The 23,137-nt window shown below is 57.6% G+C and overlaps 1 protein-coding gene across 3 annotated transcripts in view; it reads right to left on the bottom strand.

The window, feature by feature from the left end:
* Window positions 1-23,137, bottom strand: part of NRG2 (neuregulin 2) — a 193,655-nt gene that overhangs the window by 29,556 nt on the left and 140,962 nt on the right. For 2 of the 3 annotated variants that reach the window (XM_055141993.1, XM_055141994.1), the window contains exons 2-3: window positions 5,452-5,623; window positions 332-450 (exon numbers count right to left, since the gene is read on the bottom strand). In XM_055141993.1, coding sequence (XP_054997968.1) covers window positions 332-450; window positions 5,452-5,623 — 291 coding nt within the window. Of the gene's footprint in view, window positions 1-331; window positions 451-5,451; window positions 5,624-21,942; window positions 22,049-23,137 lie in introns of those variants that run through there. The other variant, XM_055141995.1, reaches the window with a different exon arrangement.

Here is a 23,137-nt window from a genome sequence, read left to right as displayed (position 1 = left end):
GCACCAGGCCGAGAACTTGCACGTGCGGGGGGTTGCCTCTCCCCGCCGCTCCTGGCAGCCCAGCCTCTGTAATTGCCTTCTAAAAATATCCTCCCCCACCCCCACCTCCCGATTTCAAAATATTTAGTTTTCAGGGTATTTAAAATGAGAGCTGGCAGCTCCTTCAGGCCCAGATAACAAAACTAAACATTTATGCTTCGCCTGCATCTCCCCGCATCTGCCCAGATCCCGGGCTGGGATCCTCGGCGTGGGAGGGAGGGGGTCAAGTGCAGGCTGGGTCTGGGGGGGGCCTCCCAGGCCTGGCTGACCTGCGGTGCAGGGGGGCACCTACCGCTGTTGACGTGGAGCCGACCCCGGACCGAGTCCTTGCCCAGGATGTTCTCGGCCTCGCACACGTACTCGCCGGCGTCCTCCAGCTTCACCTTGTTGAACTGCAGCCGCGAGTTCTTCCTGGTGGGGGCAGAGGGAGAGGCGTGAGCCAGCAAGGCCCCCCTGCAGCCATCCCTTCCTCCAGTGCAGGCACAACCAGATGTAGAGGCCCTCAGAACGGCCAGTTTTGGGGTCCTGGAGGGCTGCCGTGTCCCCAGAGAAGGGAGCTGTGGACCCTGGGCCCCATGAGTTGTGACTCTGTGGTGCCACCCCTCCCCAGGTCTTTCTCACAAGCACTTTTCTGGGGGAGCAACAAGGCCCCGTTGGGAAGTCACAGGGATACCACCCCTCCCGCTGTGCCTGTCCTACTGCCAGTGTCTCCTTTGTTCCCAGCAGGGCTGCCACTGGCTCCCCAGTTCCCTCATGGACATGGCAGCAGTCGCATGGATGAGCATGACCACTGTTCCTACCATGCACTAACCATTGCTCCGTCCTTCCTCACAGGCCCTGGGGTCTTCTGAGGTGCTTCTGCTTTGTTTATTCATTTGTTTTCTCAACAAAAGTGAACTCCGTGTCTCCCGTGCACTTAAGGGAGCAAAAAGGTGTGATCCCTGTGGCCTGACCTATCTGGAGGTTTGTGTCGAGGTACAAATGGGGGAAACTGAGTCTTCAGGGCTTCTGTCCGGCCGGACCTGGGGGCACATAGCCAAGCGAAGGCAGAGTCGGTGCCATCTCAGCAGCTCAGGGACCCTGTGGGAAGGCTCTGGTCCCGGTTTCGTGGGGAGTGGGGCTGAGGCGCAGGGCGGTGGGGCCGGGTGCTGTGCCAACCGCGGGGGGCTGTCCTCTGACTACCGCGACTCTAAGTCTCCCCACACCTGGCCCACCTTGGCTCTGTGGGCCCGTGACACCCTCTGTCCCCTCACTCAGCCCAGGGGTCCCCTGGGGCCCTGGTGAGCTCAGGGTAAGTGGGGGAGACACACCAGCCTGGGCCCCAGGGGTGGAACAAGAAAGAGCCCGAACAGTTCCTGACATGATGCAATCTCCCCCCCCCCTTTTTTTTTTCAGTCCCCCAATGAAAAAATCTAGAGTCCCAGAATGCAAGTCTGGGACTTTAGGGAGGAGGCAGAATAGGAGGCAGGTGGCGGGGGCCTGAGTCTGGCTCAATCAAGCCAACCAGAGGCATGAAGCTGAAGGGGATATGTGGCCCGGGAGTGAGCGGAGACTGGACAGGGGCTGGGCGCCGCCAACTGACCCACACCCCTCTGTGGGCTGAGCTTGGAGACCTGTTTCCTGGGCTCTGTCCTGTTGGGGGTGCCACCTTGCAGCACCCCTGAGCCCATTGCTGAGGCACTGTCACCACAGAGCCCACAGTGACATCTGCCAAGATCCCAGCGCCCCACGTGCCTCCTTGTCCCACTGTCTGCCTCCAGACCTCGCAGCCAGGTCATTGCAGCTTGCTCCCCTCATTGAACCAAGCCCGTGAGGGCGCCCCCCTCCCTGTCAGCCTCTCCTGCCAGCTCCCGCCCTGTCAGATGCAGTGCAGCCCAGAAGCTGTTGGCGATCCCTGGTCCTAGCTGAGGGGCTGAGGGAGGGGGGCCATAGCTGCAGGCTGCCTGTAGCCAAGTTGAGACCCATCCCAGACGACCCCCAGCCCCTTTCCTCCACCTTGGCAGTGGCTTGAGAGAAAAGACACAGTGTGAGAAGGGAGGAGGGGTTGTCTGAAGGCCCAGGGAGACCTGCCTTGCCCCCCATAGGCAAGTATTCTGCCTGTAGGCCCCTGGGCCCCTGCTGGCCTCACCAGCTCCAGGAAGGGGGGTCCCAGCCTCACAAAGGAGGTTCTGGGTTCAGAGCTGAGGGCTGACTGCTCTGGGTGTGTCAGAACAGGAGGGAGGGCCACTCATGGTCCCCGCTCCATCTAGCTCCAGTGGGAGCCCGAGGAGGGAGGCTGCCTCCACCTTCCCCCGGGTGGGCGGGCGCCGCTGACCCAGGCCTGGCCCCGCCACCCTCCTTCCTCCCTCAGCCGGTTTTCTGCTGGCAGGGACAGAGCCGGGCTGCGGGCAGCGGGGGGGAGGGGGGCCCACCTGCGGGCACATTCTCCCCAGCCTGCCTGAGGGGCCTGTTCTAGCCTGCTCCTTATAAATGAGAACACGGGGTGCTACAGGGGAGGCCCTGTGCCTGAGGAGGGGGTGCATTTTCTCCGGGAACAGGAAGACCCAGTGCGATACCTCAGCGCGGCCCCCAGGAGACAGTTGGCACCCACTGAAAAGGGGGTCCCCGCAGGCCAGAAGCCCTGCCAAGTCAGGGTATGCCCGGGGCACTGTTGGCAGGAGTGGGGTCAGCGAGCAGACAGCAGTGGGGACAGGCGGGAGAAGGTCCTCAGAGCCTGAGTGAGGGAAGGGAGGGCGCTGGGCTGGGGGCCAGGATGGGGGAGCAAGGAGATTTCAGAAATGTAGCAGCAAGGGCGGGGGGCACACTCCAGGCTCTCAGGGGTCTGCCCATACTCGGGAGACCTGTCTGGCCTTGTTCTGAGACTGGGTGACCCAGTGACAGACACTGAGGTTGACCGGGACCATCTGTGACTCAAAGGTCAGGTCAGCCCGGGATCCCTGGCCAGTCCTGGTGTTACCGAGGACTATGCCCAGGAGATCCCTCAAGAGGCCCTTCCACTTCTCACTGAGTGGGGGGTCTCTCACGCCAGGCCACTCAGGCGAGTACTGGGGACGGGAGACCCAGGCGGCAAGGCGCTCTTTTTTTTGGGGGGGGGGAATCATACTCAGTAGTACTCGGGGCTTACTCTTGGCTCTGCACTCAGAGATCACTCCTAGGGGACTCCGGGGACCATATAGGGTGCTGGGGATTGAACCAGGGTTGGCTGCGTGCCAGGGAAACGCCCTCCCAGCTGTACTATGGCTCCAGCCCTTGCAAGGCCCTCTCTTATCCTGAGGGGCTCCCCACGGGGCACTGAAGCTGCCAGGGCACCAGGTGGAGCTGCTCGGGGCCTGGGATGATGACCCCAGAAAGGGAAGGACATATGAGCCAGCACAGGAAGAGTGGGATTCAGAAAGAAAAGGTTGGCGTGGAGGGCACTGTGTTTGGGGAACGGAGGCCAGGAAGAAGAGAGTGGGAGGGGTTCCCCGCCTGGCTGCAGGATAGCTCCGGGGCCATGGGGAGGCGGGCATGGGTTGGGTGGGGTGTGAGATGCACTTTTCTGAGCAATGGGTGGCACCTTCACCACATCTGGCACCAGAAGTAGACGGGAAGCTGTGCAGGCCGGCTGCGTGGGCTTCAAGCTGGCTGGTTTGCTCCCCCCTACCCCCACCCTCCGGGCCCTGGCAGGGCGCCTGCTCACAGCTGATGCTGCACGTGTACAGGAGTGTGAACGGGAGTGGGGTGGAGGGAAGAGGCTGGAGGCAGGGAGAGGGGTTGGGGAGCAGGGGGGGGGGAAGGGTGTCTCCTCCTGGGCAGTGCCAAGCAGCAGGGCCCCGGTTCTGCTCAGATGCAGGGGACCTGGGTGGGGAAAAGGCAGGCTAAGGGCTAGACTGGAGCCTCCTGAATCAGAGAGGTGGGGGTCAAGGGGTGTCAGGCGAGCAGCATGGGTCTGGGGGCATTTCAAGGTGTATCAGGCGAGCAGCATGGGCCTGGGGGTATCTCAAGGGGTGTCAGGCGAGCAGCATGGGTCTGGATCTCATGCTGCTAGAGGAGAGTCTTGGGGTGACTGCAGCTGGGGTGAAACCCCAGACAGACAAGTCCTGGCACCGATGGTGCCGAGAGTGCTGGAGGCCCCAAGGGGTAGCCCGGAGCTGGCTGAGGGGCAGAGCAGCAGGTGAAGCCCCTCTGGGAGGGGAAGCTCTGGGTCTCAGGACCCCCACAGATGAGTGTGGGGGTGTGTCTCCAGGGGCATGCGGGGGAGGGGAGTGAGGAGTCTACAGGGAGACAGTGACGTAGACTGAATAGAGCAGGCAGGAGGGAAGGAGGGTAGGGGGAAGTGGGTAGGGGGAAGAGGAAGGAGCTCCCAGAGGCCTGAGGGGTATATTTGCGTGTGCTCAGGAGCCTGGGTGAGGGAGAGACTTGGGGCCCACGAATGGGAAGATGAAAGATGAGGCAAGCCAGAGAGTGGCTGCCTCTGGGAGGAACAGCATCTCGCCTGCTCTGTGACCTGGCTCTGGGGAGAGGACTAGGGGCAAGGGCCCATCTGACCGGCCATTCTCCTCCCACTGTGGAGCCCGTCTGGCAGCCCCTGAAAATGAGCTTGGCAGGAACCCGACTTTCTAACTCTGAAGAGTGGGGACACACAAGATGGGGCCCCTCCCTGCAGTTTCGTTAGGAAGCAGCGCCCGCTCAGCCAAACCCTCCTGAAAGTGCTTTATTTTCTGCCTGAAGTCCTTTACTTCCCCGATTTTCTAAGGCGCTGTCTCTGCCCACTTCTGGGAGGACAGTTAGAGATCTGGAAATCCCTTCCATCCGTCTCCTCAGATTCAGACAAGCCAGGAGCGGCTGAGTCTGGCCTTCCTGGGGGGCAGGCCCTGGACCTTTGCATTAGCGGGTAAGAAGGGAAGTACCCTGTACCCTACTCTGAAGAGGCAGGAAAAACTGGGGTGCACCTCAGTCAAGAATGTCCTACCGGGGCCCCGCAGCCCCCTCTGACTCCAGGTGCAGAGGGGCATCCACAGTCCACAGTCCGGAGGTATCTGAGCTCCTGATGTACCTTCGGGTACCTGACTCCAAGATGACAGAGTCCCATGGCACAAGGGGAAGCTGAGACGCAGCCCCCCGCCTCCAGTGAGAGTCAGGGCTTACCCCCTCCCTGGCTTCCTGTGGAGCTGGGTTGAGAGGCCCTGGGCACGCGACCCCCCACGGCTCTCTGCTCCGTTATCGCCAGAGTGCCCGGTGGTGAGTCCTTTGAGATGTTTCAGGGCCAACAAGAGACTCACAGGTAAAGCTGGACAACCAAATTGTTTCCAATCAACCAAGACCAAGTCTGTAGGTCTCGGGGCTCTGGGCCAATATCCCCAGAGCCACAAGGAGACACTGGCTGTGGTGAAGGGGCCTGGCCTCGGTGTTAGGGCTGGCAGTGGTGCTCACCTGCCATTGCCGTACTTGATGCGGATGTCCCGGCTGCGGTTGAGCTCCTTGCCATCCTTGAACCAGCGGTAGGAAGGCTGGGGGTTCCCGGCCGCTGCCTCGCACTTCAGCGACTGCTTCTCACCCACCTGTCCCGTCTGACTCTTCATCTTCTTCAGCTTGGGTCGGGTGGCTGTGGGGGTACAAAGCAGACAGATGAGCATGGTGTGTGTCGGGGGCGGGGCATGAGCTGTGGAGAAAGGGTCGTGGTGCTTGAGAGGAGGCAGAAAGCCACCCCCAATGCCCCCGCCACCGTGTCACACCCCAGCTCAGTTCCACGGGTGCTCAGAGGCTCTGCCCTGGTCTCAGGGCAGCTGCTACTACAAAGCATTTTCTTCGTGCCTGGGAACATGCCAGACGTTGATGTGTATGGCTCATGGGAATTATGATGAGACTCATTTACGGATGGGGAAACCAAGGCTGAGAATGGTGATGTCAATTCCCCAAGAAAATGGAACTAAGCTTCAGGCCCCAGTCCCCTTGATTTCAGTGCCAAGGTCTAGTTCTTGTCCTGCATCCCTAGACTTCAGGAGGGTCAAGAAGAGAGCCCAGTTTCTGTACTCAGGAAGCTCAGGCTGGCTGGGGAGCCAGAGCCTTGCCTTGACATCAGAGTAGGAGTCAAGGGATGAAGGTAGGGGCCACAGATTTCTTTTTTTTTTTTTATTTTGCTTTTTGGGTCACACCTGGTGTTGCACAGGGGTTACTTCTGGCTCATGCACCCAGGAATTACTCCTGGTGGTGCTTGGGGGACTCTATGGGATGCTGGGAATCGAACCTGGGTCGACCGCACGCAAGGCAAATGCCCTACCCACTGTGCTATTGCTCCAGCCCCGAAGGGGCCACAGATTGTGGTGGGGAGCCGGAGCGCAGAGGAGCAGCCCCAGCCAACTCCACTAACTCAACGCAAACTTAGCAAACTTATTCAGGAGCTGAAACACGGGAGTAGAGGCTGCAGTGATAGTCCAGAGGGCAGGGCATTTGCTGACCTAGGTTCGATCCCAGCACCCCACATGGTCTCCAGAGCCTGCCAGGAGTAATTCCTGAGCATAGTCATGAGTAAGCCGTGAGCACCACTGGGTATGGTTCAATAATACCCCTCCCTCCGCCAAAATAAAAGGGAATAGAATGAGAAGTGGGGGTTGGGGGCCCGCCAGACCAGGCAGAGTAGGCTTGGAGGGACCACCTGTGTCTGGGGGTGGGCTGGGATGATGTGGAAGAGGAGGGGCTGTGTGGGTTCCGCCTGCTGGGAGCTCTCCCGATGCTTCCATGGGCCTCAATCTCCCAGGGTTCATACCTTGCTCCCCCCAACCCATAATATATGCAAGAAAGGAAGAAGGAGAAGTACTGGGGGCTAACAGTTTCCACCAGGACCGTCATGGCTATCTAGCGCCTCTGGGCAGGCCCAGCTACTTACTCTAAGTCAGGGACCTTGCTCACAGTGAAGGTGAGACTGAGTGAGAAATGGGACCAAGGTCTCATGTCCAGCAGGCTCAGAGTGAACACCAAAGCTCAGGGGCCTACACATATGACCCACCCGGGGGAGAGCAGTCTCGTCTCTCATTGAGGTGTGCAGACCCTGGGTAAAACCCAATAGCACCAGAGAGGGTGGTCTGTGTGTATGGGGGGTGATGTGCACTGACCAAGCCATGGATGCTGAAAGCTACAAACCATGGGAAGGAACCCCTCACTGCACCCAGCTGCCAGTCTTAAGTGATGAATGCAACAGCATAAGAGAAAGGGCTGTAGCATTGTAGCACTGTCGTCCCATTGTTCATTGATTTGCTCGAGTGGGCACCAGTAACGTTTCCATTGTGAGACTTGTTACTATTTTTGGCATATCGAATATGCCACGGGTAGCTTGCCAGGCTCTGCTGTGTGAACAAGATACTCTCAGTAGCTTGCCGGGCTCTCCGAGAGGGATGGAGGAATCAAACCCGGGTCAGCTGTGTGCAAGGCGAACGCCCTACCTGCTGTGCTATCGCTCCAGCCCAGAGAAAGGGCTGTCCACTAAAAATATAGGTGGGATGAAGAAGCAACCAAAATGATCTATTATCTTAGCACCCAAATAAAGCACACAAGCGCCTCCACAAGTAGACCAGAGCTAGTCACAAATGACTGTGACCATGAAAACTTTGACCTTATATGTTCATAACAGCATCTCTCAAACCCAATTCTCTGAGTTATAAATATCCCGGTAGATGAGAGTAGATATTGCCAGTAAAAAGGGTTCCACAAATCAGTCACCTTGGGGAACACTCTGGTAAACAGTTAAGAGGTAGTTTCATTGACTTCAGTATGAGTCTCTGAGTGAGGAAGGAACTTGGGGCATTTTTTCTCTTAGTAGCATAAACGAAACAAAGGTAAGTTTTTTAGAATACACATATATGTATTTTTTAGAATACATTTGTATTCTATAGATTATATGTACATTTATTTAGAGAAGTGTGCATATTTTAATAGATGACACTTTCGTAAGCCTCCCTTGAGCTTCACAGCTGTCTTCTGAGGAAGCGGCCCTTCCAGTCAGTTCCTTTTAGGCCCCTCTAGAGACTTATTTATTCATTGCTACTGTGCTGGGAATTGAATCAGCAATCTTTCATGCATACAAAAAGCCTCAGTATTCACTCACATATTTTTTCTATAGCATCATTTTTCGTGGTTGCATAACGTTCCCCTGTGGGTGTACATAACCCATAGAACCAGTTCCTTCGGCGGGACACTCAGTGTGTTTCCATTCCCGCCCCTCTCCCCCCATTACACCCAAGTCAGGGACACCCTTGCAGCTCACACAGTATACACACAGGGCATACAGCTGAACAGGGTGCAAATCAGGCTCTGCTAATGGCAAGCATCGTGTCCTCAGGTTATAGACTTAATCCTTTGCGCCTCAGTTTCCTCATCTGTCCGGGTGATAACAAGTCCTACCCTGTGGGCTGATGGCTCTGAGGATTATATGAGATAATGCATGTAGAGCCTGGCACACACACAGGGAGCATTTAATCAAGGTTAGCTATTAGTTATTATTATCCATGATTATTTCCTAAGGCAATCCTCCTAAAAGTGGAATTGCCGTGTCAAAGGGTATGCAATCCTCCTCGGCTTTACCTGTTGCCAAATTGCCTCCTGGAACAGTTGCACCAATTTGCACTCCCACCGATGAATGGCAGTGCCTGTTTTTTTTCCACACCCTCACCAACATGAAGTTTTTATCATGTATTTAATCTTTGCCAATTAGCTAGGCAAAAGATAACGTCTCTTTGTTGTCTTAATTTGCATTTATTTGATTATTGGGAAGGCTGATTGCTTTTCACAAGTGTATTGGCCTTTGTATTTCTTCCCTGTCAATTGCCCGTTCTTGTCTGAGCTGTTTTTCTAGTGAGTGCTCAGGCTCTTATTGACCTGTAAGAGTTCTTTGTACCAGTTAAGCCTATTAATCTTTCCCTATAATTCCCCTGCAACTGTCTGCTTACACTTTTACGCTTTCCCCTTCCTCTGTGCATACATATACCTGAGTTCGTTTGTGAATCCCAAAGCTGTTTTAATACACATTCATATTCCATCTGCTGGATTTTCTGGAATTCTCGGATTCTCAGTGTGAGTGAAGCCCTGAGGACCTCAGCATTGTCCCTGCCCCTTACCTGTCCCCCCAACCTCCTCCACCTACTTGTTCTGAGGTCCCAGTCACTCCTTATCAATTACTCTTAAGTGAATGCTAATAGACATTTGGGACGCTTTAAATACAGTGTCAGTGCTTGGAACACTTCCTAAAACAGAACCTGTGAGAATAGATGAGGGAGCAAGTCTTAAAGACTCTCCGGTCTTCCTAACTTAAACACACACATACACACAAGCACAGAGAAGAGTGCACATATTATGAGAGTACAATTCTGCAGGGCCGCAGAGAACTCAATGGACAGAGTGCATTCTTTGCATGTGGGAGCCCTAGGTTTGACCCCTGGTACCACACAGTCCCCTGAGTACTGCCAGGAGTGACCTCTGAGCACTGAGTCGGGAATAACTCCTCAGCACCACTGAATGTGTCTCCAAAACCAAACAAACACATCAAAATCTGACTGCACACTGAACACATCTTCCTGGGTGGCTTTGCTCTAAGGCTGAGCTGCTAGCCCGTGGTATAACCTCTAAGTCAGCTGGTGACATCCATCTTGTCCCCTTCTCCAGAGCTGGGGGCCCAGGCTGCTGTGCTAATCTGTGTTCTCAGCTGCTTGGAGAGCATCAGTTGTCCTTGCAGTTCCACAAGAAGAGGGCCCCCCTACTCTCCCAGGGAACAGGATGGGGCTGGGTTGGAGGGGGGATGTCACCTACTGGCAGGAAGTGCAGTCACTTGGCCAACTTGTTGCTGGCAGGGGTCTGTGGCCACTGCTGAATGTATGCATGGGAGGCACCTCAGAAACATCAAACCTGACCCCAACTGAGTGCTCAGAAAACTGGGGGCTCCAAAATCATAGCCTGCCACCAAGGGAAACTGCAGGGCCACATTTCAGATCTCCATGAACCCATCCTTGTGAACACTTAAAGCCCCTGCTTCACTCCTCCCTTCAACAGCCCTAGACACGAGCCTGCCTTCCAGTAAAGGGGACAGTGGGAAGAAGCAGCTGGAGAAAAGCTGGCAAAAAGTCAGGAATGTGCACTGAGGCTGTAAGACGGTGGCAGGCTGGGACAGTGAGGGAGGCAGGCGATGGAGGTGGGCAGCCCAGGTGGCAGTGGGCAGTGTGAGAAAGGACGGAGTAACCCCTGAGCATCGTGGGGTGTGACCCCCCCCAAAAAAAGCAAAAAAAAAGCAAGGATGGGGGAGATTGGGTTTGTTTTGCATTTTTAATAAAAAAAGTGGTGTTTTTTTTTCTTTTTTTTTTTAGGGATAGTTGGGGCCACACCTGGTGAAGCTCAGGGATCACTCCTGGCAGTGCTCTGAGGACCATTTGTCATATCTGGGATTGAACCCAGTTGGGCTGCATGCAAGACAAGAGCCCTACCTGCAATACTGTGTTCCAGCCCCTGTTTTGCATTTGAAAAAAATATGCTCCCTAGAAACATTTAAATGATGTGTGTGGATGATATTCCATTTCTAACAGTATTGGCCTCTGAGATGACAGAGTAGAGGAAACTGAACTCTGGAACCATGATCTCCCTTCCAGAGTCTTCCAGACTTCATGGGGCCTCACGAGTACCCATGGAGATCCTGGGTACTGTGTTCCCTACTTTGGCACAGCAGCTGTGGCCCAGGAATCTCAGCTCATCAGCCTTTGGACCAGGCACCAGGGCTGTGACACCAGGCTCCATTTTTCATTTCAGAAAAATCTGGGGCTGCAGCTCAGGTGTCAGGAAAAAGACCCCTCTTTCCCAGAAGACCCCCCCTGGGGGCACTCAGAACACCCCCAGAGAGCCTCTGCATGCTCCCTGCTAGGCCCAGAGCCTCCCCAGCATCCTGCCGTAAGGAAAGGGGGCTCTTCCTTGAGCTGCCCCAGATTTGTAGTTGAGATAGGGCCGCACCAGGGGGGTACAGGCTGGGAGCTAACTGGCTATTTTCTACAACATAGGCCCATTCTTGTCTGGGCACATTGTTTCTAGTCATGGGGTTGGCGACCAGCCCCTTGGGACTCCTGGGGTCAGGCCAGGCTGTCTCCCAGCTGAGCCGTGAGGTCCTAGAAACAGTGTGGTCAGGCCGGAGCTGGGGGAGGCCAGCATGGTCCCTGCCTGGCTCTATTCTGGGTCCTTTTGTCAGACTCATGAGGGAGGCTCGTGTGAGGTCTGGGGGCTCTCCTGAACCACGCCAGAAACAGGATCCTTGGGATGGACAGAATCTGGCTCTCACGCCCCAGCCAGTGAGCACGTGCTTCTGAGTGTCCACCAGATTCTCGGCTTTGTCCCAGACAGACATTCTAGGGGAGCCACCACTCCCCCTCCCCAAGGGGTGAACCTCCTTATGGTCTTGTTGCTTAAGAAACACCACAATGAAAGCAATTCAAATACCACCCAAGAGAAAAGCATTGTCAAGATTTTTAAATATCTCCCGCAAGATTTTTCTCTCTAAAATGCTTTATATCCTGCTCTTTTTCCAGTTTACAATATATTGTAAAAACATTTTCCCATCACCCGAAAACAGCTCTAAATCATGAGCTGCCTGTGTTATATTGTTCAGATCAAATGGCTCAGGCCGCCTCCCATGTTTTGCCAACATCAGCCCCACCCCCATAAACGTCTCTATAAATGCAGTTTTGCAGCCCAAGGGGAGAGTTCCTGTCCCCAGGGCCCTGGGATTCCCCTACATGGGGGATAAACCCAAGCTGGCAGGCAGGAGACTGGACGATGGACAGAAGGGGGTGGGTGAGAGACGGGGGGAGCGCTGTGTACAGAGGAAGGGGTAGGACTTTCACCCTGTTTCCTGCAACACCCCTTCCCCATAGGAAGAGGGTAGTGGGGGGTAGGGGACTGATGGTCTGGGGGCCTGGGGACACTGGGTAGCTCTGCCTCTACCTCCCTGGACATCCCTTCTTCAGTCCAAGCTTCCATGCTCTGGGAGATGCCCCCTGGTCCAGCTGCCCTGTCCTGGACCAGCAGGACTCAGATGCTCGAGGTGGGGGCTGGGTGTCGGGAGAGCCTCCTTGATAACACAAGGACACTTTCTCAAGGATGGCCCCTGGAGGACAGGGCCCCCTGCGCCTTAAGACACATTTGGTGGCCACCAGCTCGGCCCCTGGTCTTTGGTGGCTTCTGTTTCCTCCTCGCCGGCTGCCAAGCCAGGGCATCTGGCCTGGATCTGTTTGGCAGGGAACCCCAGAGAGCACCTCAGTGCAGATAACAACAACAGCAAGAACAACCCAGGCTGCTCCGCTCCCACATCCCGGCCCCGAGGCCACGCAGTCCCGCTGCTGCCAGCAGTTTAACCTCATTCCTCTCGGCAGTGGGCGGTGGGTGCGGAGCCTTCAGAGATCTGAGAGCAAGACAGACGCTCAGGACGTGGCCAGCAGCCCAGCCAGGAAGGCCCTGGACCAGCCTCCTGGTCCGCACCCAGGGGGCAGGGACAGCGGACTCTTAAAAGGGTTAACGATCCTCACCTCATGACTAAGGCTGAGCAGTTCCCTTTGCAGGGCAGCACCTGGAGACAATGCGGCCAGCCGGCCTGGCATCAAAGTCACCCACTGGCCAGCCCCCTCCCCACCCCTCTCCCACCCACAAAGTGACTGCGACCTACCGGAGGTTAATTACAGACTCCAAGTTCAAATGAGAAAGAAAGAAGAAAAAAGCCCCTAAAGCACAGCTGGTTTAAGTGGGTCTGGAGGGCCATGAGGTCTACAGCCCGTGTGGCAGGGCTGTGCCACGGGCAGAGGCTGGGCCTCCCTGAGAGAGTGTGAAGCCCCCAAACCACCAGGTCAGCCAGGGCCAGCCCGGTGCTAGGGCTGTGTGCCCTCTTCCCACCCTCTCCAATCAAGATGCACTTCCAACGCCCCAATGATGCACCGGGCACCTGCCAGGCATCCACCCGGCTAAGCGCTGAGCCCATAAATGGGGCCGTCCTGGGGCAGACTTGGCCTCTGGCTCACTACACCCTCACCAGAGAGAGCCAGCCCAGGCTGGGGGTTTCGGGCTCAGCCGGCCTGCACCTTTGCTGCAAGACAGAGGAGACGGCCAGGGCCAGCTAGGAATAGGAGCTGGAGGACACCGCCATGCAGCGGGAGGTGGGGACGAAGGGAAGGGATGGAGATGTGACTTGGCAGCTCCCAGGCAATCACAGTGGTTCCTGCCTACAGGTCTGCCTGCCCACCCAGGAGCACCAGGATCCAGCACCCAACATGCGGGCACAGGGCGAGAATAGGCCCAGCCTGACCTGCAGGGCCAACCCGAGTCTCCATCAGTCCCTTCTGCCAGGGTCTAGGCAGCTGAAGCAAAACGCTGTCTGCAGGGGCCAGCGGGGGTGGGACAGCATGGGTGGGGGGGGTGCTGCCCGCCTCCAGGCTGACACTGGGGACACCAGCAGCAGAGAAGGTGAGATGGCAGAAGGTCCCAGAGCAGAGGTGCCAGGACCCGTGTAGTGGACAGACTCGGCACAGACGCCTATGAGTCACGGATGGAGCAGTGACGGGGAAGGGAGGCAGCTGGGGACACGGAGCTTCAAACCTTCACCCCACTGTCCTGATCCCCCACCTGTCTGCCTTCGCTAAGTGGCCTGGCCTCCACAGGCGTCAGCTGACTCACCTCTCACACGCTGCCTACCTCACAGGGCCGGGAGCAGGGAAAGCTCCCCGTGCCAGCAGGAGGGGAGAGAAGGCATCTCCCCTTCACAGTCTCTTCAGTGGCTGGGAAGACAGTTTTAGGGGACCCCAGAGAAGAGAGCCCTTGGGAAAATGGACCAGGCTGTTTCCCCCTTGCAGAATCCTGATCAAGATAGCACGTGAGCACAGAGGGTCCCAGGGCCCCTTTGCGATGGGTCTCTCCTAGCCCAAGTTGTTTCTGATTTTCTGGACTAAAGGGAGCTGGGACAGTTGTGGAGGGGGCCATAGGGCCTTGGCTTCGCACAGGGGAGTCGTGCAGAGTCATGGGCTGGTGTCAGGGCGTTATCTGGAGGGCCTGCCAAGTTCACTGAGAAGGAAAAGCAGCTCCTCTGGATCTACAAGGATGTCTGATGCAGTACAATGTCAAGTTCCTGTGGATTTATCAGATCAAAGAGAAATACAATGGGGCCGGAGCAACAGTATATAAGAAAGGGCGTTTGTCTTGCACTCAGCCCACCTAGGTCTGATCCCTGGCATCCTGTATGGTCCCCGGAGCATTGCCAGGAATGATTCCTGAGTGCAGAGCCAGGAGTTACCCCTGAATATGGCAGGGTGTGGCCCCAGATACCATAAATAAATAAATAAATAAATAAATTTAAATAAAAGAGAAATAGAAGGATTCACACAATGTGGGGGCATGGTGCTGATGAGAGTATAGGTGTTAAAGCACTTGCTTTGCACATAGCAAGCTCAGGTTTGATCCCCAGCACCACCTATGGTCCTCTGAGCTATGCTGGGGGCCACTCAAGCACAGAGCCAGGATCGGCCCCTGAGCACTGATGGCTGTGGCCAAACCAGGCTAGAAAATGACCTCGGGTTTCTGGGGACGGTCTGGCAATCTCTTGAGGTACACATCTCATGCGCTTCCCTGAATGCAGGCTGGCGTGGGGACAGGTTCCTTTTAAGCACATCTCCCAGCATGGGACGGCCCCTACACGTGGGTTGAGCTGTGTCTGTGGACTGTGGGAGGTGAGAGACGGGACTGGAAGAAACTCCCTGCACCCCAATACCTGCCCAGATACCCCTGGCAGCTCAAATAGAACACGTGGCACACGGTTTCCCACCTTCTTCCCTAAGTCCACACTTTCCTCTGGGCTCCCTCCTCCCCATCACCTCGATGACTCTCCCCACAGTTTCAGACCCTTTCCCTCCCAATAAGCCCCTTCCCAGCATAGGCCCTGCCTCCTGCAGGCCCTGAGCAGGTCCCAGGCTCTCTCAGCCATTCCACCAGCCCCGGGGACCTGGCAGGTTCCCCTCCGCACGCCTCTGTGCCTTTCAGAAACCTCAGCGGGTCTGCGGTGGCTCTAGGAAAGGCCCCTTTGCTTCCAGGCAGCTGGCCAGGGGCCTGGCGAGAAGCTGCCTGGCTCTGGGACTGGACCTCCTGCCCGCACAGGCCTTCGTGCTTCCCTCCTACCACCTCTCACTGCACGCTCCAGGCAAGCCGAAGCTCCCCACCCAGGCCCCAGCTGTGCTCCGCGGCCTCCGTGCCTCACCCTCCCTCTCGCCTGGCAGTCGGGGTCCAGTGTCAGTGCTCTGGCTCTGCTCAGGGCATCTAAGAGAATAAGACAAGTTGCTTAAGCTCTTGGAGCCTTCTCATCCTTGTTAGCAAGTGAGGGACACTCAGAGAGACTGTGGTGAGAAGCGGATGGGAGTGATGCACGTCAGGAACTTAGCAGGGGCCTCTCAGTAACTGGCAGCTCCCACGAATCTAAATCCCTCAGAGCCAGCAGGCTTCTCTAATCTGCCTGGTCAGTAGCAAGCTCGGCCTCACACAGACGCCCAGAGCTGGGGCTTCTCACCTCGGAGCCTCAGCTCCCTGGATGGTGGCGGGCCTTCTAGAGAAGACGTGAGTCTGTGCCACTCAGTTCCTGGCAGTGGTTGCGTGTCAGCTAAACAGATGCATGAATAATGGAAGGCTGGACTGCGGCTGATGGGTGCTGGGAAGAACCCGGAGGGAGACGGCCAGAAGCAGACAGGGGCAGGTGGGGCCCCCTGACAGCTCATCCCTGTGCCCTTTCCCACCCAGTTCTCCCCTTCTTCACAGCCAAGACATGCATCCGCCCCAGGGGCAGTGGATTCATGCATGATGTCAGGGTCGCTGGGGGTGGCCGGAGCTGATCTTACTCAGCCCACCACGTTGCCTGGTCACTGAGGGGCCCCTTCCTGCTGGCGCACAGGGGTTGAGTTCAGGAATGCTCTTCCTCATTCAAGTCTGTATTAGCCACTGGCACGTGCCTGATGTTGAGGGTCTGGTGCCCCGCTAGAAATTCTAACTGACCACAGTATCACCCCCTACAGTGGTGGGGGTATGGGAGGGGTGTGGAGGGAGCTTGGAGGAGACACCTTATCCTCCTGCTTCTCCTTGGGGCCCAGGGTGAGCTTAGTGGAGACACTAAGCCTGTGGAATGAGCTGGAGTGGGCCAAGAGAAGGGGGCGTTGACCCAGGCAGTGGAGACAACAGTGCAGTCAAGAACTGCCGAGCTCTGAGCGGGTGGTCAGGATGAAGGGGAGACAGAGGCCGCGATGGCTCGCTCTTGCCTTGCAGCTGCCAAACGCTTTGCCTGGCTGGTGTATAACCTTGTCTGTACCCCAGTTTCCACATCTGTGCAAAGACTGGACTATGAGCTCAGGTTCAGCCTCTCCCAGCTACACCCAGTCGCAGACCCCTGGCCAGATCTGGATCTTCAGAATCTTCCTCTCCCCAACCCCCTACCGCCATCCACAGACTCGCTGGGACCACTGTAGACTCTTGCTCCCTTTGGCCCATCCTTCCACCAACCAACAGAGCCCAGCTCACCCACTGAGCCTGACCCAGCGGCCTGCCAGTGAGAGCCTCTGTCCCACATTGCTGCCCGCTGGCCCTCCTGGCCCCATACTTTTGCGCCAGGGATGTGCCCACAGGCCTGCCAGTCTTTGAGGCCCACCTCAATGCCATTCCTCCGAGAGCCCCCCAGATTCCTCTGGTCAGAATGAGTCTCTCCTTTCTGTAACCAGGTCAACCATTGCAAGGGTCGGCTTTGCTACTGCCATTAGGCCTGCCCACGCCTCCTAGTTCCATGAGGGGCTGACCCTGGCAGCCCTCAGCACTGTGGCTGGCACCGGGGTGCAGGGGAAACACCGGTGGGACTGAGAGCCCTCTGCAATCTGGGGGCATCTCCCCTCGGCTATGTCACTGCACACATACCGCCCCCTCCCCACGCTTTCTGACGTGAAAGGTCATGGCGGGACCTAGGAACTTGCACGTCTAGCAAGTTCCCAGCTCTTACTTTAAATAAGGTTTCCAATGATAGTAACTTTATATTTTTTCTTTTTGGGTCACACCTAGCAATGTTCAGGGGTTACTCCTGGCTCTGCACTCAGGAATTACTCCTGACAGTGCCTGGGGGACCATATGGGATGCTGGGGATTGAACTCAGGTTGGCCGCGTGCAAGGCAAACGCCCTATAGGAACTTTTTTAGTGTGGGTAGTCCAACCCAAGGCCTTAGACATGCAAAGTCTGTGCTGACCAAGACAGCCATTCATCTCTGACATTCCTAAGCAGCTCCACTGGCGCAGGAAAGTACCCGGACTGGTGCAAGATCTAGCCCAACTTCCTGGACCCCCAGCTTGGTTCCTGGCTCCATCACCTGATCATACATATAATCTCAGCTTCCCAGGACTGGCGACCTCCTGATGCAGCCTCAGAGCCCCGAGCAGCCCATGTTTGTGAGGGCTCTGGGTTCCTGTCCATACGTGGCCACTACACCTTGGAAGGGCAGCAGCTTTACCTGCTCCTCGAGCCTCCACCCATTTTCTACCTGTGAGCCAGCACCTGTCTGTCCTAAACCTCACTGAGGAGCCAGGAAGTAAATATGGCCCAGGTGATAAGACAAGAAGACCTGACCAACAGCTGGATGCTCAGGCACCCTGGACCTTGGTGGAAACTTCTGGAGAGGTACGGACAGTGGGAGAGCTCAGAGCTGGGCAGGCCTGGCAGTGAGATCAAGCTCCCATCCTGCCTCTACTTCAGGGCTGATTGCAGGCAAGTCACGGTCTCTCCCGACCTCAGTTTTTTCACCTGTAAAGTGGGGATGACAGCCCTCATACTTCATAGGCTGCCTCCTCGCTGGCTCTGTCACCCATGTGAGCTGGGCATGGACATGCTCCTATGTGTGTATGTGGGGGGGCCTTGGGCCACACTAGTGGTGCTTGGGAACTACTCCTGGTGCATTGTGTGCGTGTGGCGCTACTCGGTGATACTCAGGGGATCATGCAGTACAGGGGGGTCGGGATGAAGCTTGGACCTCCCTAATGTTCCTGGCACCGAGGGTAGAGGCCAGTAACAGGAATCATGCGTGGTTTCCTGCCAGTCTGAGGACTTCCCCACAGAGCCTGCCCGGGTCAGAGGTGTGTGGGGTGGGGGGCGGCGGGGAAAGAGAAGCCAAGCTTCTGCTTTTTCCCTTTAATTTAATTTGATTGCTGTAGGTGAGAGACCAGGGGGTACGATGTGAGGACTAAACCCAGGGCCTCACACTCATGAACCATGTGTGCTACCACTTGCGACCCTCCCCCCCACACCCAGTCCCCAGTTTCTACTCTTTTTTTGTTTTGGGGTCACACTCAATGGAGCTCAGAGAACCACACGGTGCCGGGGGCTCAAATCTAGTTTCTCCCACATGCAAAGTATGTGCTCGCCCCTTGGCGCCATCTTCCTGGCTCCTTCTTGAAGGGGGCAGCTCTCCTCTGCTTGCCGCCTTTGGGCCAAGTTCTCCTTCCATCCCAGACCTACACTCTCCCATGACTTATTTCTGCTCCTCTGCCCCACAGCTGTGCAGGCTGGAGAGATGAGAGCTCTCCAGTGCCCCTGCACCCCCTCGCCCCAATGCCTGGGACCTGGGCTGAGGGCCGATGAGTCCTGGGCTATAAAGGGCTTTGAGCTCTCAGGATGAAAGACTGTGGGGAAGTACAAAGTCACTCTCTGCTTGTTGTTATTTTCCTAATGAAGCCTGAGGTGCCAGGGAGCCGGAGAGGCAGGGAGTGAGGCACAGGCTGAGCCTCAAGGTGGCAGGAGGACCCTCCGGGGGCCCTGCTCTGCAGGGTCAGCCAGGGGCCAAGGCAAGAGGTGGTGGCTGCCAAAAGCAACCGCCGGCGGCAGAGCTGTGAGCACAGGGGCCCAAGCCCTACCTCTGGACTGGGAACTCCCCAACAGGGGCTTGTCCACACTGCTGAGCACTGTCCGAGGAGCAAAATGCTTGGAGAGGATGAGAGGGGGCTCAAGTGCTCTCAGCTGGCAGTGCTTGCAGGCCTTCTCTTGGTGTGCTCCAGGACCCCCGTGACTGCCCTCTGGTGGGCAGGTACCAAGCCCCACTGCACAGGGGCACCCATATAGGGGGCTCTCCCCACCCTGTCAGCCAGCACAGGCAATGCAGGGTCTGATCTCAGTCTCTCCCCCACAGCACAGCGCACTTGGGGCTGCTCCCTGCTTTGGGGCCACTGCACTCACGACCCCAGAGACATGGGTCAAGGGAGGAGGCTGCAGGTGAGAGCAAAGGGCAGGCCCGTGGCAGGGATGTGGGTCCTGGGCACACGAGTGAGCATATTGGCAAAGCCATGCCAGTTACATCCTCTAGGATCAGGGGCCGTGGCAGGGTGGGGAGCCAGCCCCCGGGAGGCCGTGCAGGCGTCGGCCCCACAAACTCTCTGTGAGTCACAGCACAGAGCTCACCCCTGCAATCAGCCCCACCCAGCACCCCAGCGCCAGGGCAGCCCCATGCAGCTGGGTGCCTTGGGGTACCTTCTTGGCCAAGAAAGAGATGGGGGGGACTACTGGGTATATGGTCAGGGATGGAGGGCACTCAGTTAATGAGTCTCCCCCTATTTCTCCCTCCATCCCCCCTACATTGTAGATTCCCTTCCCACCCAAGCTGAAGAGTTTAGTGGAAACTTTATAATTTTCATGCCTGTACCTCCCAAATGACTAACCAGATGTGACCTCACCTGGCCTGAGACCCCCCCACCACACTCCAGCTGCCCAGGACCCACATTTCCCCCTTCCCAGACATCTAAATAGGCAGGAGGACCATGCAGCTGGGTTGGGTCTGCAGGGAAACTGCGGGGATCTCTGCAGCTCAGTGGATCACTTAGCTTAAGCACCTGCTGGCCTGCTTTGGAATCAGACCCACCTAATTCCAGCGCAGGGATTTTAGACTATTGCTTCCCTCTGACACAGTCCTGGTACCATGCTGAGGAGCATGCCCCCCTTCCAGACCCTCCCCACACAGGGTCACAGATCCCCCAAGCCCCCGAATCTACCCCAGCTTTGCTCAGTGAAGTGTCTCCCATGTTTTCTAGCCAACTCTCCAAAACAAGGCACTCTGTTGTTTTTTTGCTTCTGTTCTTGTGCCACCCCTGGTGGTGCTTGAAGTTTACTCCCATCAGGGCTCAGGGGATCATGCAGCGCTGGGAATCGAACCCGGGGCTCCCACATACGCAGTATGCGCTCAACTCTTTGAGCCATCTCTCTAGTCCCTGAAATAAGATCAACTGAAGAGTTGGCTGACCACAGGGAAGTGAAGCGAGAGGCAGCACAGGAGAAGAATTTGGAAGAGACCACTGAGAGGATGTGCAAGCCCCTTCCCCCCAGAACCCACTGCTGTGTGTGCTTTCTCTACCCGTGGCAGCAGGCAGTGCCCAGGCACCAGTATGAGGCCCCCGCCCCCGCCTCCAGCTGAAGCCCCGTGTGTCACTTTCTTCGGCTCAGCAACTGGCGTTAGGAGGATGTCTGGCCTCACCAGCCTGGTGTGAAGCCCACCCTGGGAATGGAGGGCGGAGACAGAAAGCAGGGTGACTGGCTGAGCTAGGGCTGTGAAGTTAGACCCTGAAAAGCAGCACCCTGAATTTGGGAACTCACCCTCACTATAGAAGCCCAGCTTACAGCGTCCCTCATTCTACGCAGGGCACCCACAGTGCCCATTTCCTTGGGCAGGGCTCCTGGACATTTCCCCAGCAAAAAAGGGTTTGCTTAGGGCAGGAGAAACACAGGCCTGGCCTTTACATTCTCTGCCCTGAGAGCTCACGGCTACCTTGCTAGCCCTCACTATGTAGAAATTGAGAAAAGGAAAGTGTGCCAACCAAACTCTCAGCCATAACTGAAGCTTCCCGGCTCTCAATCCATGCCTTCTTCAGACTTTTTTTTTTCTTCTGTTTGTGGGCCACATGGGCTAATGCAAGGATCTAGGGGATGCGAAGGATAAAACTAGACCTTTTGCATGCAAAGCATGCACTCGAGCCCCTCGAGCCATCTCTGGGACCCTGAAACTGTTTTTATATTGCAGCTTGGAGGGAACTGCAGCGGAGGTTCCAGAACCAGTGCAGGGAGCATCCTTGTGCACGGACCAGCTGAACTGAGTCCCAGGATCCGTCTCTGGAACTTGCTTCATGACTAACCACAGTGAGCCCCGGGTTGCCCTTGGTTCATGCAGGACCAGTGCAACTCCTTCACCCTGCAGCTGTCCAGGGAGGGCACTAGGGCACTGTCCAGACGTGGGCAGAGTAGCCCTCTGGGCTGGCTCCCGGAGCCCCTTCTCACCTCCTGCCCGCAGCCAGGATCCTCCTGGAGGCCCATGGGGCACCCCTGCTCGGCAGCCAGTTCATTTCCCAGTGAATATCTGTTATAGAAGCTGGGGCTCCCTCCTCCCGGGGCTCGGGGTATCCCCTCCAAGCCTCCGGAGGTGGCTGGCGCTGCGGCCCCTGCTCCAATGGCTGAGCGGGATGCGGAGGTGTGGCACATGGGTGGGAGCGAGCGGCGGCGGCACCGGGAGGACGCGAAGACAGTGACAGCTCCCTGAGCGCACGCCCGGCCAGGCTCCCGGCTCGTGCCTGCAGGCTCCGCTCTGCTCGCGCTCGCTCGCTGGGGCCCAGGGCCCGCAGGCGGGCCCGGCAGGCTGCGACTCTCGCGCCCTGCAGCGCGGGCTGGGCGGGCAGGCGGCGGACGCACAGCACCGGCACCGGCACCCGAGGTCCTCACGCGCACCTAACTCCGAGTGCCCGGTCCGCAGGGACCGGCTCGCGCGCCCCTTCCCCGCGGGCAGCGGCTCACCCAGCCCCGACTCGCTGCGCTGCCTTGAGCACCGGCGGCAGCAGCGCAGGTTTCTCCCAGCGGGGCGCAAGGAGGTGCCCTACCTTTCTCCCCTAGTTCAGGTTCCCGTTCGCGCTTCCTCCCCTCTCGGTGCTTCTTGCCACGGCCTCGGCCCCTCCTTCTGGGCTCCGACATTCTGCGTTGGGGTCCCAGGCGGTGGGATGGACGCGAGGCGCTGGAGGCAGGGACGGCCTCAGCTCTGCGGCGCCCCCGCCGCCTGCAGCCCCAGTGCCCGAGCGCGGCGCCTTTCTTATAGGCGGTCACACCCTCCGGGGGAGGGGAGCAGCGAGTCTTAACTCTTCCCCTCCCGTGCCCGCAGCCCTCCCCCCTGCCCCGGGCTCGGGTTGCAGAAGAGGAGGGTTGCAGGCAGCCTGCTGAGGCCCAGGACCCCCTCCCTGGGACCACCGAGGGAGACCGGGCCCCTGAACAAGGTCACGGTCGTCTTCGCGGGGTTGAGAGGGCTCTAGCTGGGCTGGGGACCAGAGCAAGGACTGGGGAGGAGGGAGTAGAGATTCTCCCAGCGAGGGTCAGGCTAAGGACAGCATGGGGGTGGGGAGCCGGCCCGAGTAGGGCCTAGGAAGGGACCAGAAAGAGGCGCACTCGCCAGCCTGTTGCGAGGTAGGACTCTCCCCGGCTGCTTCAGTCTGTCCAGGAGGCTGGCGGGAAGTTTTTCTGCACCTCCCCATCCCTGAAGCTAAAAGCCCCTGGGACACCCCCGCTCTGGGTGTGAGTGTGTGTATGTAACACCGTCTTTGCTGCCACCAATTCTGGCACTAACATAGTTGCGGGGGTGGAGAACTCTGTGGCCCAGGATCCCCTCCCAGTCCCCGCTGCCTGGAGCCTGCAGGGAAGCTCGGATGCCCCAGGTGGCTTGACGCCCCTCCCTCCCCGCCCTGACACTGACAGCTCTGCAGCCAGCACCAGCCAAACCGCTGCCGCTTAAGGCCTATGGAGGTGGATTCAGACACGGACAACCCCCCCACAACCCAATCTCGCCGGACACACCTCCTGCAAGGCACTGGGCACCCTCCGGCCAGAAAGGACCGCGTCCTGCTTGCTGCCTGGGTGCAGTGCCGAAAGGGTTACAGAGCAGAGGCTCTCCCTCTTCTGGCTCCCAGAAAGCCCGAGCCTGCGGTTTGCCTGCCTCGTTCTGCCTGAGGTGTCCCCTTACAGCCATCCCAACTGGAATCAGAGTCAAAGATCATCTCAGTTAGTCCTCAGCCTCCTCGGGAGAGGTCC

The sequence above is a fragment of the Sorex araneus genome, chromosome 6, assembly GCF_027595985.1.
Source record: "Sorex araneus isolate mSorAra2 chromosome 6, mSorAra2.pri, whole genome shotgun sequence".
Taxonomy (NCBI): domain Eukaryota; kingdom Metazoa; phylum Chordata; class Mammalia; order Eulipotyphla; family Soricidae; genus Sorex; species Sorex araneus.
Note: the sequence above shows the minus strand (reverse complement) of the source record. Positions and strands in the feature narration are given on the sequence as shown.